This window comes from Leopardus geoffroyi, chromosome C2 (genome assembly GCF_018350155.1).
Source record: "Leopardus geoffroyi isolate Oge1 chromosome C2, O.geoffroyi_Oge1_pat1.0, whole genome shotgun sequence".
NCBI classification, from domain to species: Eukaryota; Metazoa; Chordata; class Mammalia; order Carnivora; family Felidae; genus Leopardus; species Leopardus geoffroyi.
Genome location: NC_059333.1, coordinates 158,570,728 through 158,587,586, shown reverse-complemented (window position 1 = coordinate 158,587,586; position 16,859 = coordinate 158,570,728). Strand labels below are relative to the sequence as shown.

The 16,859-nt window shown below is 35.4% G+C and overlaps 1 protein-coding gene across 5 annotated transcripts in view; it reads right to left on the bottom strand.

Annotated features, from left to right (window-relative positions):
- Positions 1-16,859, bottom strand: part of TOPAZ1 (testis and ovary specific TOPAZ 1) — a 107,295-nt gene that overhangs the window by 41,783 nt on the left and 48,653 nt on the right. For all 5 annotated transcript variants that reach the window (XM_045436791.1, XM_045436793.1, XM_045436790.1 and 2 more), the window contains 3 exons: positions 15,118-15,269; positions 14,818-14,910; positions 13,727-13,842 (listed from right to left, as the gene is read on the bottom strand). In XM_045436791.1, the coding sequence (XP_045292747.1) occupies positions 13,727-13,842; positions 14,818-14,910; positions 15,118-15,269 (361 nt within the window). The remainder of the gene's footprint in view (positions 1-13,726; positions 13,843-14,817; positions 14,911-15,117; positions 15,270-16,859) is intronic.

Here is a 16,859-nt window from a genome sequence, read left to right as displayed (position 1 = left end):
CTGTTATTTAGGCTACAGATATTATTTAGTTTTCACCACTTTTTACATGCATTCATCTGTGGGTGTGTAGTTCTATGCAATTTTATCCCATATATAGATTCATGTTACCATCACCACAATACAGATATAGAACTGTTCCATCACCACAAAGGAACTTCCTCATGTTATCCATTTATACTCACCCCCAACCCCTATCCCCATCCCCTGTCAACCACACTTGGTTCTCCAAATCTACAGCTTTGTCATTTTGAGAATGTTATATAAATGGAACCATGTAGCATGTGGCCTTTGAGATTGGCTTTTTAAATTCAGTATGATTTCTTTGAGAACAATTTGTTTCATGTTTCAATAGTTTGTTGATTTCTATTGCTAAGTAGTATTCCTTGGTATGGATGTACCACAACTGAACTGTTCATTCACTTGTTGAAGAACATCTGTTTTCCCCCTAGGTTTTGGCTATTACAATTAAAGCTGCTATGAATGTTTGTACACAAATTTTTGAGCACAAGTTTTCATTTCATTACAATAAATGCCCAATAGTTCAATGCTATACTTGATTTTTATATGTTCAGTTTTTAAGGAAACTGCTCAACTATTTTCCATAATGGCTATATAATTTTACACTCCCACCAAAACATATGAGAGACACTTTTCCTAAACCCTTGCTAGCTAGCATTGTTATTGACACTTTTCCCCCAGTTAAACCAAGGCATGTTGACAAATAAAAATTGTATATAAGATATACAACATGTTTTACTAAATGTATATACATTGTGAAATAATTGTCACCATTGAGATAGTTAATGTATCTATCACCTCATCTAGTGTGTGTGTATGGGGGGGGTGGTGAGAACACGAGATCTACTCTCAGCAAATTCCAAGTACATAATACGTTATGATTAACCATAGTCATTATGTTGTAAAATAGGTCTCCAGAACTTACTAATTTTACAGCTACAAGTTTGTACCCTTTGACCAACATCTCATCTGCTCCCATCCCCATTTCCTGGTAACCACTATTCTAATTTGTTGCTGAGTTAGACTTCTTCAGATTCCACATACAAGTGAGATCATGCAGATCTGTCTTTCTGTGACTGCCTTATTTCACTTAGCATAATGTACTCCATGTTAATCCGTGTTGTCACAGATGGTAGGATATCCTTTTTAAAGGCTGAATAATACATATTCTGTATATATACACCATACCCTACTTTGTTCTTTTTGCTCAAGATTGCTTTAGCCATTCAGGGTATGTTGTAGCTCCGTATGAATTTTAAAATTGTTTTTTCTATTTCTGTAAAAAAAATGTTATTCGAATTTTGATCAGAATTGAATTGAACCTATAGTTAGTTTTGGAAAGCATGGACATTTTCACAGTATTAATTCTTCCGATCCATGAACACAGAGTATCTTTTTATTTTTTTTGTTTTGATTACTTTTATCAGTTTCATGGTTTTCAATGTATAAATCTTTCACCTCCTCGGTAAATTTATTTGTTAAGAGGTTATTGTAAAGGGGATTGTTTTCTTGATTTTTCTGAATACTTCACTATTAGTATATAGAGATGCAACTTTGTGTTTTAATTTTTAAATTTTTATTTTAAGTTTTTATTTAAATTCCGGTTAGTTAACACACAGTATAATGTTAGTTTCAGGTGTATAATTTAGTGATACAACACTTCTGCACAACACTGGGTGCTCATCACAAATGCCCTCCTTAATCACCATACCTATTTAACCCATCCCACTGCCTATCTCCCCTCTGGTAGCCATTAGTTTGTTCTCTATATAAAGTGTCTGTTTCTTGGCTTGCCACTCTCTTCTTTTCCCTACAGTCATTTGTATTGTTTCTTAAATTCCACATATGAGTGAAATCATATGGTATTTGTCTTTCTCTGACTTATTTCACTTAGCATTATACTCTCTAGTTCCATCCACATTGTTGCAATGGTGAGATTTCATTCTTTTTTATGGCTGAATAATATTCCATTGCATGCATACACACACACACGCACACACACACACCCATGCAGTAAAATCTTGGTTTGCGAGCATAATTTGTTCCAGAAACATGCTTGTAATGCAAAGCACTTGTATATGAAAGTCAATTTCCCCACAAGAAATAATGGAAGCTCAGATGATTCATTCCACAACCCAAAAATATTCATATAAAAATGATTACAATACTGTACTATAATATAAAATTAAAAAGAAAATACAAAATATAAAGAAAAATAAACAAATTAATTTGTACTTCCCTTTGTAAACCTTTGTGGCTGGTGTGAGGGAGACAAGAGAGAGGAGGGTTATTGTATAGAATGACTTTCTAACGGAATTGCTGCCATCTATTGGTTCTGTGGAATCTTTTTCTTTTCATGCAACTTTAACAAGGAACCTTTCCAAGCACACTTGCTTTCGCCTCCTTTTGAGGATTCTGCGGAAATTGTGACATTGCATTGTCGTTAAACAGATTCATCGCTTGCACTGCTAAAGCCTTCATCAGGTGGTGCTTTTCTCCAAAATCTTGCACTGTTTCTCATATTTTACCCATTTCCCTAATCTCATCTAAAATGAGGGATACCTTTATCTCCTCCTCTGCAAACGAGATATAGACATAGACTTCTTATAAAATCTTGCAATTTTGGCCATCTGCATACCTCATCTGTACTTCTCCTTTTTTACTTCCATTGTAATTATCTTCTTACTGCCTTTCTTTTCAACCTTTTTCTGCATGGGGGTCATTGTATATGCTCACACATGTTGACTACAGTACAGTATTAATAAACTCTTGTCATATACTGTATTTAATGTAACAGGCAATAAGACAGCAGAGGAAAGGGTCTATATCTGCAGGCAGCCTGACCCAGAATGAAGCAAAGCATTCCTAAGCATACTCTTGTATGCAAAAGCAAATGGCTGTCCATAGGTGCTTTGAAGTGACAAAAAACACACTAGTAGTACCAGCTGTGGGCACCTTCCAGCGTTCTGAAAAATCACTGATTTCTGCCAAACACTGTGGCCTGAGACCGAGCATCCGAGTATGAGAGATGATCACACACAATCTGCAGCGAGACAGAGAAGAACCAATGGCTAAGTTGTGATCATGTGACATACAGCATGGCATACTACTCATATTGCAAGACATCACTCGTTTATCAAGTTAAAATTTGTTAGAAATGTTTGCTCATCTTGTGGAATACTCACAGAACAAGTTCCTCACAAGCCAAGGTTTTACACACACCACAACTTCTTTATCCACTCATCAGTTGATGGACATTTGAGCTGCTTCCATAACTTGGCAATCGTAGATAATGCTGCTATAAACATCAGGGTGCATGTATCCCTTTGAATTAGTATTTTTATATTCTTTCGGTAAATACTAGTGGTGCAACTGCTGGATCGTAGGGTAGTTCTATTTTTAACTTTTCGAGGAAACTTCATACTGTTTTCCAGAGTGGATGCACCAGTTTGCATTCCTACCAACAGTGCAAGAGGGTTCCCCTTTCCTGACATTCTTGCCAACACCTGTTGTTTTTGGGTTATTGATTTTAGTCATTCTGACAGGTGTGAGAATTGGTAGTTTTGCTTTGCATTTCCTGGATGGTGATAATGAACATATTTTAATATGTGAATATGTTTAAACACACAAAACGTGTGTTTTGTTTTTTTGTGTGTGTTGATTTCAGCCATTCTGACGGGTGTGAGGTGACATCTCATTGCAGTTTTGCTTTGCATTTCCTAGATGGTGACGATGAACATATTTTCATGTGTCTGTTGGCCATCTATATGTCTTCTTTCGAAAAATGTCTAATTATGTCTTTTGCCCATTTGTTAACTGGATTATTCATTTTTTGGATATTCAGTTTTATAAGTTTTTCATTTATTTTAGATACTAACCCTTTATCAGATATGCCATTTGCAAATATCCTCTCCCATTCTGTAGGATGCCTTTTAGTTTTGTTGATTGTTTCCCTTGCTGTGTAGAAGTTTATTTTGATGAATTCCCAATAGTTTATTTTTGCTTTTGTTTCCCTTGCCTCAGGAGATGTATCTAGTAAGAAGTTGCTATGGCCAAGGTCAAAGAGGTTACTAGGATTTTAATGTCTCACATTTAGGTCTTTGATCCATTTGAATTTATTTTTGTGTATGGTGTAAGAAAGAGGTCCAGTTTCATTCTTTTGCATGTTGCTGTCTAGTTTTCCCAATACTATTTGTAAAAGAGACTGTTTTTTCCCAATTGGATTGTTGAAAACTGACCACATAGTTGTGGGTTCATTTCTGACTTTTGTATTCTGCTCCATTGAAATATGTGTTTATTTTTGTGCCAGTACCATACTGTTTTGATCACTACAGCTTTGTACTATAACTTGAAGTCCAGAATTGTGATGCCTCCAGCTTTGCTTTGTTTTTTCCAGGTTGCTTTGACTGCTTGGGATATTTTGTGGTTCCATACAAATTTTAGGATTGTTTGTTCTAGCTCTGAGAAGATACCATCAAAATAACATCTTTCCATTTCTTGTGCCCTCCTCAATTTCTTTCATTAGTGTTCTATAGTTTTCGGAGTACAGAACTTTCACCTCTTTGGTTAGGTTTATTTCTAGGTATCTTATGGTTTTTGGTGCAATTGTAAATGGGATCCATCCCTTTATTTCTTTTTCTGCTGCTTTATTGTCAGTATATAGAAACGCAATGGATTTCTGTACAATGAATTTATATTCTAAGACTGCTGAATTCATGTATTAGTTCTAGCAATTTTTTGGGTAGAGTCTTTTGGGTTTTCTGTATAGAGTATCATGTCATCTGCATACAATAGTGGAAGTTTTACCTCTTCCTTGCCAATTTGCTGTCTAATTGCTGTGGCTAGGACTTCCAATACTATGTTAAATAACAGTGGTGAGAATGGACATTCCTGTCTTGTTCCTGACTGCAAAAGGAAAACTCTCAGTCTTCCCCCTTTGAGGATGATATTAGTTGTGGGTTTTTCATATATGGCCCTTATTATGGTGAGGTATGTTCCCTCTAACCCTATTTTGTTGAGGGCTTTTATCATGAATGGATGTTGCATTTTGTCAAATGCTTTTTCAATATGCAACTGATTTTTGTATGTGCATATGACATCCTGCAACTTAATTACTTCTAACGATTTTTGGTGGCGTCTTTAAGGTTTTCTGTATGTAGGATCATGTAATCTGCAAACAGAGACAATTCTAATTCTTTCTTTCCAATTTGAATGTCTTTTATTTTTCTTTAAAAATTTTTTTTTAAATTTTATTTATTTTTTAAAATTTACATCCAAATTAGTTAGCATATGATTGTTAGCAACAATGATCTCAGTAGTAGATTCCTTAGTGCCCCTCACCTATTTAGCCCATCCTCCCTCCCACAACCCCTCTAATAACCCTCAGTTTGTTCTCCATATTTATGAGTCTCTTCTGTTTTGTCCCCCTCCCTGTTTTTATATTATTTTTGTTTCCCTTCCCTTATGTTCATCGGTTTTGTCTCTTAAAGTCCTCCTATGAGGTCATATGATTTTTGTCTTTCTCTGACTGACTAATTTCACTTAGCATAATACCCTCCAGTTCCATCCACGTAGTTGCAAATGGCAAGATTTCATTCTTTTTGGTTGTCGAGTAACACTCCATTGTATATATATACCACATCTTCTTTATCCATTCATCCATCGATGGACATTTGGGTTCTTTCCATACTTTGGCTATTGTTGATAGTGCTGCTATAAACATGGGGGTGCATGTGTCCCTTCGAAACAGCACACCTATATCCCGTGGATAAATGCCTAGTAGTGCAATTGCTGGGTCATAGGGAGTTCTATGTTTAGTTTTTTGAGGAACCTCCATACTGTTTTCCAGAGTGGCTGCACCAGCTTGCATTGCCACCAACAGTGCAAAAGAGATCCTCTTTCTCCGCATCCTCACCAACATCTGTTGTTGCCTGAGTTGACGTTAGCCATTCTGACAGGTGTGAGGTGGTATCTCATTGTGGTTTTGATTTGTATTTCCCTGATGATGAGTGATGTCGAGCATTTTTTCACGTGTCGGTTGGGCATCCGGATGTCTTCTTTGGAGAAGTGTCTGTTCAAGTCTTTTGCCCATTTCTTCACTGGATTTTTTTTTGGCAGGGGGGTGTTGAGTTTGATTAAATTCTTTATAGGTTTTGGATACTGGCCCTTTATCTGATATGTCATTTGGAAATATCTTCTCCCATTCTGTCAGTTGCCTTTTAGTTTTGGTGACTGTTTCCTTCACTGTGCAGAAGCTTTTTATTTTGATGAGATCCCATCAAAAATTTTTTTTTAATGTTTATTTACTTTTGAGAGAGACAGAGTGTGAGTGGGGGAGGGGCAGAGAGAGAGAGGAAGGCACAGATTCTGAAGCAGGCTCCAGGCTCTGAGCTGTCAGAACAGAGCCTGACATGGGGCTTGAACTTGTGAACCATGAGATCACGACCTGAGCTCAAGTCGGACACTTAACTAACTGAGCCACCCGGGCACCCCTGATTTCTTTTTCTTGCCTAATTACTCCACCTAGGACTTCCACACTGTGCTGAACATAAGTGGTTACAGTAGACATCTTTTCTTTGTTCCTGATCTTAGAGAAAAATCTTTCAGCTTTTTACTGTGAAGTATGTTAGCTGCAGCCTTGTCATATATGGCCATTGTTATACTGAGGTACCATTTTCCCTATACATAATTTGTTGAGAGTTTTTATCACAAAAGGATGTTAAATTTGCATCTACTGAGAGAATCATTTGATATCCATCCTTCATTCTATTAATGGGACATATCATATTTATTGATTTACACATGTTGAACCATTACTGTATCCCAGGGACAAATCCCACTTTATCTTGGTGTATGATGCGCAGTTGAATTTGGTTTGGTAATATTTTGTTGAGAATTTTGTATCTATGTTCATCAAGAAAAATGTCCTGTGATTTTCAGTTTTTGTGGTACCTTTGTCTGACTTTGGTATCAGGGTAATACTGGACTTGTAAATGAGTTTGGAAGTGTCCCCTCATCTTCAATTTCTTGGAAGAGTTTGAGCAGGATTGGTATTAACTCTTCCTTAACTGGTAAAATTCATCAGTGAAGCCATCTAGTCCTGGGTTTTTCTTTATGGAAAGATTTTTAATCTCCTTACTCAAAACTGTCTGTTCAATTTTTCTATTTCTTCATGTTTCAGACTTGGCAAGTTGTAGGTTTCTAGGAATTTATCCAATTCTTCTAGATTGTCCAATCAGTTGGTGTGTAACCGTTCTTAGTCTTTTAATAGCCTTTGTATTTCTGTGCTGCCAGTTATGTCTCCTCTTTCATTTCTGATTTATTTGCTCCATCTCTCCTTTTTTCTTAGTGTAGCTAAAGGTTTGTCAATTTTATCTTTTTGAAAACAAACCCTTGGTTTTGTTTTTCTATTGCTTTTCTAGTTTCTACTTATTTCTGCTCTGATCTTTATTTCCTTCCATTAACCCTGACCTTAGTTTGTTCTTCTTTTTCTACTTCCTTGAGGTACATATTCAGTTAGGTTTCAGATCCTTTTTTTTTTTCTTAGTGTAGACATTTATCACTATAAAGGTCTCTGCTAGAACTGCTTCTGCTGTATCCCATAGATTTTGGTATGTTGCATTTCCATTCTCATTTGTTTAAGGTTTTTTTACTTCCCTTTTGATTTATTCCTTGATTAACTGGTTGTTTAGGAGTATCTGTTTAATTTCCACATATCTGTGGGTTTTCCAGTTTTCTTCCTGTTATTGACTTCTAGTTTCATATCACTGTAATCAGGAAAGATACTTGACTCAATCCTCTTAAATTTTGTTTACTTGTTTTGTGAACTAACATATGATCTATCCTGAGAATGGTGTGAATGTGCTTCAGAAGAATGTCTGTTCTGCTGCTGTTGGATGGAATTGTTTTGTATATATCTGTTAGGTCCATTTAGTCTAAAGTGTAGTTCACATCACATGTTTCTTTACTGATTTTCTGCTGGATGATATACCCATTGTTGAAATAAGTACTGACGTCCTCTACTTTTGTTATACTGGTGTCTATTTCTCCCATTAGATCTGTTAATATTTGCTTTAGATATTAGGCTGCTCTGATGTTGGGTGTATATGTGTATGTATATATATATATATATATATATATATATTTGCAATTGTTATATTCCCTATCTATCTTTTTATTTTGGGAGAGAGAGAGAGCGAGAGCACAAGCCAGGGAGAGGGGCAGAGGGAGAGAGAAAGAATGTTAAGTAGGCTCCACACTCAGTGCTGAGCCTGATTCGGGGCTTAATCCCATGATCCCAGGATCATGACCTGAGCCAAAATCAAGAGTCGGACACTCAACTGACTGAGCCACCCAGGTGCCTCATACAATTGTTATACCCTTTGATGAGCTGACTCCTTTCCTTATATAATGACTTTGTCTCTTCCTACTTAAAAGTCTAGTATTTCTGAGAAAAAGTATATCCTGCCCTCTTGGTTTCCATGTGCATGGAACAGCTTTTTTTCATCCCTTCACTTTCAGTGTATATGTATCTTTATAGCTGAAGTAAGTCTCTAGAAGGTGGCATATAGCTGGATCTTGTTTTTAATCCATTTAGACACTGCCTTTCATTTGGAGAATTTAATCCAGTCACATTTAAAGTAATAATTGATAGGCAAGACTCACTACTGGCATTTTGTTAAATTGTTTTCTGGCTATTTTGTAGTTCCTTTGTTCCTTCCTTACTGTCTTCTTTGGTAATTTGGTATTATAGAGTCTCCAACTAAAATTATAGATTTGTCTATTTTATCCATTCAGCTCTATCAGTTTTGTTTCACATATTTTGAAGCTCTGTTGTCTGCTGCATACACATTTCAGATTGCTAAGCATTCTTGGTGTACTGACGATTTTGTTATTATGCAGTGTTCTTCTTTGTCTCTGGTAATTTTCTTTGCTCTGAAGTGTATCTTACCCGTAATCAATACAGCCATTCACATTCTTTCTTTAAAATTACCATTTGTATGGTATATCATTTTCCATGCTTTAACTTTCAACCTACCTATATCTTCATATTGGAAGTGAATTTCTTATAGATAGTATATAGTTGGATCGTGCTTTTATATCTACTCTGCCAACTACTGTCATTTAATTGTTATAATTAGAATATTTACATTTAGGGGCAGCTGGGTGGTTCAGTCGGCTGAGCATCTGACTCTTGATTTCAGCTCAGGTCCTGATCCCAGGGTTGTGGGATCAAGCCTGACACTGGGCTCGGTGCTGAGCGAGGAGCCTGCTTGAGATTCTCTCACTCTCTCCCACGTGCCCCTTCTTTCATTCTCTCCCACGCTCCCCTTCCCTGCTCATGTGTGCACATGCACAAATACATGCACATGTTTTTTCTCTCTCTCTCTCAAAAAAAAGAACATTTACATTTAACGTGAGTATTGATAAGCTAAAAAGCTTAAGTCTGCCATTTTATTATATGTTCTGTTTCCCTTTATCTTCCTTTGGGGTTACTTGAATATTCTTAGAATTTCATTTTGGTTATCCATACCTTTTTGAGTACTTTGTATAGTAGTGCACTTATCTTTTGACCAAGCAATCCCAATTCTAGAAATATATCATAAAAATATACCTCCAACAATACAAAAATACATATATTCAGGGTTATTCACTGCAGCATTGTATGAATATCCACACAATGAAGTACGGTGCAGTTCTAAAAAAGGATGACAAATTTCCCTATACTAATTTAAATTGATTTCCAGGATATACTGTTTTAGTGAAAAAAGCAAAGTTGAAGACAGCATTTATTGTATGATACACTTTATGTAAGAAAGAATTAAACATAACAAAATATATATATATATCTACACATTATAAGAAGGACAAACCAGAAACTAAAATACTGGCTACCTTGAGTAGGTGGAAAACAGGTAAAAAGAAGGAATGGAAATAGGGCATTAGGGGTAAGGAGAACCAACACTTTTCATTGCATACATTTTAGTACAGCTTTGACTCTTAGAACAAACAGTAATGTTTCATATACCTCCTTAAATAATTAAAACCAGGATTTGGAAGAACTCAAAATATAAAACAAACAGTAATGAATAACCTCAATGTTCTACAAATGAATAACCACACTGAAAGGAGTGAGGAAAAAAAGAACTAACCTAAGTAACTGAGGAAATAATTTTTTTGGCTGAATACTATAAGACTAAAGAAAAAAAAATAACTTTATACTAATACCATACTCTAAATAATTTTTTTTTTTCACAGGGGTATGGGTTAGCAGTTCTGACACCACTTTATGTGGATAGGATGGATAAATGACTAAACATATTATTCATAATGAAAGTCAGGTTTCTCACTGTCAGAAAGAATTTATAAATAAGAAAAAGGGAAGGCTAAAATAAACCTGTGGTGTTGAATTAGAATCAAGCTGTCAGTATGAACTCATGTTTTTTAAATATACATACAAAGAGAAAAATATGTTTTTTGTGTATACATGTATATGTCTATATATATATAGGCACACATATATTTCCTATGTGTATTTTTATTTACATATTTTGTATGCACATTTACATGCATATATTTCCTAGCCCTGTCCACTCAGAAGGCCTGGCTGCAGTTATGCTCCTGTAGCAATGATCAGATCTTGGTCTTCGAATACCACTCTCCCATTAAAAGGAACCAAAGCTCCTTGGAGAAGCTCCTTGGTTGTTGCCAATGTTGCAGGAGGAAAAACAGAAGATGACACTTAAAGCAACTTTATGGCTCCAAAAAATAAGAAAATGGTAGAAAAATGAACAGAATGTGATGGAAGGATATAGGAACTACCCTGAAGCACTTCCCAAAAGTCAAATCTGGAATAATTTGAGCAACAAAACAAATAATAATAGTATTAGAACATATATAACCCCTAAAATAAAATAAATATACATGAGCTCATACTGATATAAATAAATGAAGAAATAAATGAAGAAGGGGCAACTCTCCTTTACTCAAAATTCCAATTAAAAAAATGTAGAAGAAATAGGGAAAATACAAAATCACCATGGGGCAAATACCACAGTAGTAACCGCCAGGAAAGATCCCCTGATGAATCCTAAAATTAATGTGTAAAGGTTTGAGGAGGAACCAGATAATGTATAATGTTAAAGTCTCTTCCCCCAAATATTAATTACAAAGGGGCAAAGAGTATCTTTACATGTAGAAACCTGGCAGTTAACACTATTTTTACTAAGTTATCAAGGTTAACTTATCTAAAATGAATTGGCACCATGTACCTCCTATGAGGATGCACCGAGACGTGTAGTTAATTGGGTTTTACAGTAGTGATTTCCTGGTTTTGATAACTGCACCATTACTATGTAGGATATTAACATGAAGGGAAGCTAGATGAAGGGTTCATGGGAAGTCTCTATACTAATTTTTGCAACATTTCTATAAGTCTAAAATTATTTCAAAATAAAAAAATTTACTCATTAAATGTATGTTAAATGTCCTAGATTATAGACACACCTACATTCTCACTGGTATCCTGAAAGTAAATGTTAGAATTTTTTTCTAGCAGCCTTATCTACTGAAAGTGAAAACCTTCCAAATGAACTATAAACTACCTAATTAAAAACTATAATAAAATCAAAGTATGAGTGTCTATTGAAACTCATTTCCCTAGGCCAGAAAAGGGTAATTATTTCAACAGGTGTCAGGAAAATACAAATATAAAATAATATTAATTTTTTTTTCCTTCCGCACTGAGGCTGCATCCACATCCCCAACCATAAACTGTACCTTTTAACTACCAAGTTATTTTCCTAGTCTGTCCTTCATCAAATAGGTCACCAATGTTAATTCCTCTTTCAACGTTTATTTATTTTCGGGACAGAGAGAGACAGAGCATGAACAGGGGAGGGGCAGAGAGAGAGGGAGACACAGAATCGGAAACAGGCTCCAGGCTCTGAGCCATCAGCCCAGAGCCCGACGCGGGGCTCGAACTCACGGACCGCAAGATCGTGACCTGGCTGAAGTCGGACGCTTAACCGACTGCGCCACCCAGGCGCCCCGTTAATTCCTCTTAAAAATACTAGATAATTCTTTTGAAGTGGGAGCATACGAAGTAGTAGAGTATTTAAGGATACAATTTTCAAAATTAGGGGTTGTAAAATAAACTACAAAAATATTTGTGGGATTGTGTCAATTTGAAAATTTGAAAACTAAGGCTGGTTTGTTCTGGAGTCTTCCTATATCAAGAGATCCTTTTCCCAATCAGTGCCTGAAGGGTTGAGTTGTATAGCTGTTCTGGGTACCAGGGTACTACTGCTCCTTTTGAACATGGACGCGCACACTTCCCTTGTGCCAGATGCTACTCAATCTGGCAGAAGACTAACATCTGCTAGCCATTTCAGCTCTCTGTCATAGCTGCCACTGTCCAAAAAGCCCACTTGTTAGCATGTGGATCAGAAGAGGAATGACTTAATGTTCTGAAGAAAACATCGATGTACTCTAGTTATTATAAATGGATTTAATCCCAGAACTCTATGCTAGACATTCTTCTCACAAAAATTTATTTCCTAAGTAGTCCCAACACTTTATGTAGCCTGAACAGTATTATAATTTTTATAGACAACATAAATTGCAATTATCATTAAAGAAATGAAACAACTCCCAGAACTTGAAGAAGTCAAATGTATCTTCAATGCTGGTGCTTCAAGGGACGTCCTATTACTTAGCAGAATCACTGCAATTCCCTATCTGTGTGCCATGACATCCAGGGCACTATAGCAAATGCATAGGAGCCTCACAGGTTATTTAAAATTTTTAAGAACCTTCTGTCAGATATCATAGAATTACTACTGTTAACTTGTTTGCATCTAACTATGGTAATAAATGTGACTATTAATGTACTTCTTTTGGCCTACGGACACTATGAACCAAGGAAGTCAAAAGCTCTGTATTAGAAAATAATGAGAAAGGAGATGACAACAGCGGTGGAAGCTGTATGAAGGAACTTTCTAGGCATTCTCAAGGACTTTGGTGGTTAATACCATTTGTATTCTATCAACTATGATTTCATTCAAAAGTCACGGTTCTTTTAAACACAATATGTAATACTTTCTCTATGTATATAATGGTTTACTTAAAATTTCTGTAAAAGTCAAGGCTTTCCTTTTTCTCAATACAGGTATATTATGATACTGCTCATAATTATCATAGGTTTCCAAATAAAAAAAGTCTTGGGAGTCCTATGAGCCACATAGAGAAACTGAACAAGTGAGAGACAGATGAAGAAGGGGCTTAAAGTATTTTATTATAGCTAACATGAAAAGAAGTGAAAGAAAATAAAGAATTAACGCAATTTATATACATAAAAGAGAGTGCAGTAAGTGTAATTAAGTAAGTTCTGAAACAAAGGATAAGAGATTCCTTTTACACTTGATGTGCAGGCATGGAGATGAATGAGGTACTGACAAAGATTTGGTGAGGCTGGTCAGAAGGGCTGTCTAGAGGCAGCCCGACTAATGACAAAGTGACTAGGACAGAGCCAAGAGATGGGAGAAGGGCTTATGGTGGGTAACTACCCAGGTGTTTGAACAGTGGTAAGTAAGTGCTTTCCTTTCATCCTTTGTAAGTCCATAAGTATATATATTTAAATATATAAATATATAGAAAAAATATATATATAAATATAAAATTTAACCTTAATTATAATGACTTTTCTCACCTGGATTTCATTTCCAGAACTGCAGTTATTTCTTGTTGGGAAGCCTGTAGTTGGTATAAGAGCTTGATGATATAGTTAAAGTGTTCTGGGTCAAACACCATCCCAACTTCAACAAACTGTAGAAGACCAAAAAAAAAAAAAAAAGAAAAGAAAAGTCTGAAGCATATTTTCTTCCAATATTTGAGAACCAAAATTAGACACCCTACTTTAAGAATTTAAAGTGAAAATGAAAATAAATCTTTAATTCAAAACTTGAATATTCTTTCTGTTTTTCAAGTTATCTCAGTGAATTTATCGTCCGTACATCTTGTTTTGTACTCATTTCATCTTTAGCATAGCACTGGTGTTTATACCTTATCCCAGATTGTAAACTTCCTGAGAAGTATCAAACCGAGCTTTTCTACAACTATTAGTGGTAATCAGTAATTTCTGGTTCAAAAAATTTCTAGGCAGGTAATTCTGTCAAGTTTTGTAAAGTGGAACTAGAGGCATTCACTGAAATATCCGTATATCTGCTAGAGTGGTTCCAATGCTGCTCCTTAAAGAAAATGCAGGCTTTCTTGCTGTTAGCCTATCCTGAAATGGATGGCCATGCAGTGCTAAATACCAGTAAGCATCCAAAAGTACAAATTTTAACATATTTTTAGGAAGCCATGAAAATTATTTTTCTTTTTGTTTAGTGTCAAATATAAAATTAATTCCTAACCTCCATGTTTTTCCCTATCTACTTCCTTTGTTTCGGTCATGATTTTCTATTTATATATTGATTTGCATATTTATTTTTGTTATAAATGACCTCAAATCTTTTTGATGAAGAGAGTTTTCTTTAATCATTTTTAAGGTATAAAGATGACTTCACAACTTAAAAAGAAGTCACCTGGAGTGCTTGGAATGATTTATTTAAGGGGAAGGCCTATCAGTCACTGGAGTCTGTTTATAAATCCTATTTCAAGAGAAAAAGAACATTTCTGAAAAACAGAATTCTTTGGCATCAATAATGTGGATAAAAGGTGCTTTAAGAGTGTTAGTGGAAAGAATTATTTTCTTGGTTAGTCACTATCAGAGAATAAAAGAGATAAAATAAAGCATACCTTACAAAATATATCAATTAAAGCAGGTACAGCATTCCTTAATTTCATAGTTGCCACATGCTCAAATATTTTTAGTAATATTTTCAGAGCAGGCTGGATAAAACAAAAAAAATTACACTCATTTTCATGTCTTCTTTCTGTACACCTTAAGTTTCTCAAATTCGTTTATGCTGAAAAACACAAGTGTTCTCTAGGAAGTATTCGACAACACAGAAATTTAACTGCTAAATTATACAAACAAGAAACATAACAGAGAAGTTCACACATGAGTTAGAAAGTATATATTTTTAGGTTACTTACCAGCATTTTAACCATTATGCTGAGGTTCACTACCTGAAATACTTCTTTCAATAAACAATGTTTGAGTAAAGAATTTAGAAGGTCATTTAGCACTTGTAAATCAAAGTGTATACCTGGAGGAAACTTTCTGTAGTACTCCATAAACATGTTTACTAAAACAAACAAACAAAACATAAAAGTCACGTGCTGATTTTAAGATATTTATCTTTCCTAAATTAGGCAAATTTTCTATACTTAAAAATCAAGTAGTATAAATTTATTTTCTTGAAAGGTACATTTCCACATCAGAAATATTTGATGAAAGTAAATTAAAGCAGAAGGTAATAACCACGCAACATTTGAAATCAACGAGGCATATTAGGCACTAGACCGGGAGCTAAGTCAATGTGCTAACCACACGAAGTATGTCGAAGTTACCTCATATACCATGGTCTCAATATGAACTCTGAGGGAGCCATGCTCTCGGGCAGTGTTCAGGCCTGGCCTAGTCATGTATGAGAAACTGTGTAATTGGGGGTGGATGGAGACTATTCTGACACACACAAGAAGGTCATTTTAACCCCACCAACATGTTAATCCTAAGGATAGTTTTTTTATTCCAGTTTATGATTATGAACATTCTACTAAAAAGTACAGATTAATTTCCTTTGACAAAGTAACTTCTTAATGTCAATTCCTTAATCTATTTTCTATACAACACTTAACCATTACAAATTTTCCCCATTAATTTTAGGGATCATTCATTCATTATTTTTTCCCAATTTCAAAATTTCATAGGTCAAAATCTATACACCTTAGCTGAAACTGCCTTAATAAAAATTACTTTGGGCTTTACTTTTGTGTAATTATTTCTGCCCAAAATACTTATTACTATCTGGATCACTTGGTGATGCTTGGGAAAGTCAAGAACTACTGATAAAGTTCAATAGCATAATAAGAAAAAATAATTGTTGAAGTTACAATAACCTTTAACAACCTTAATACAATATAATAACATTCAGGTTTTCTTTTTTTAAAAAAAATTTTTTCTTAATATTTTTGAGAGAGAGAGAGAGAGAGAAAGAGAGGGAGGGAGGGGGAGGGGCAGAGAGAGAGGGAGACAGAATCTGAAGTAGCTCCAGGCTCTGAGCCATGAGCACAGAGACTGACGTGCGGCTCCAACCCAGGAACCATGAGAACTTGACCTAAGCCAAAATCAGATGTTTAACTGACTGAGCCACCCAGGTGCCCCAACATTCAGGTTTCTTAAAGCATCTTTATATACAATTGTTTTTCCTGGGCACATACAGATGAGTTCTTCCTGATATTCATTTTGCAGTATCTGCATAGTTGCCTTCTTAGCAGGTAAGTGCTTGCTATTATCATTTATTAATAAAACTGGAACTGCATGTTTAAAAAAAGAGGGGTGCCTGGGTGGCTCAGTTAAGCGTCCGATTCGTGATTTCTGCTCAGGTTATGATTTCACAGTTTGTCAGATCGAGCTCTGTGTCAGGCTCCGAGGTATGGAGAGGCGATTGATAATTCTTGGCATTTTCTCTCTCTCCTCTGCTCTCTCTCCTCACCAACACCATCCCCCTCCGCCCCACCGCCCTTGGGAACATGGGCACTCTCTCTCAAAATAAATAAACTAAAAAAAAAAAAAAGCATAGTTGGAAAAAAATTGTTAATGTTTAAGTAGTCCACTAAATGACATGAAGCCCTCCTTCTTTTGTCATGAACTACTTTTAAATTTTAAAATATTA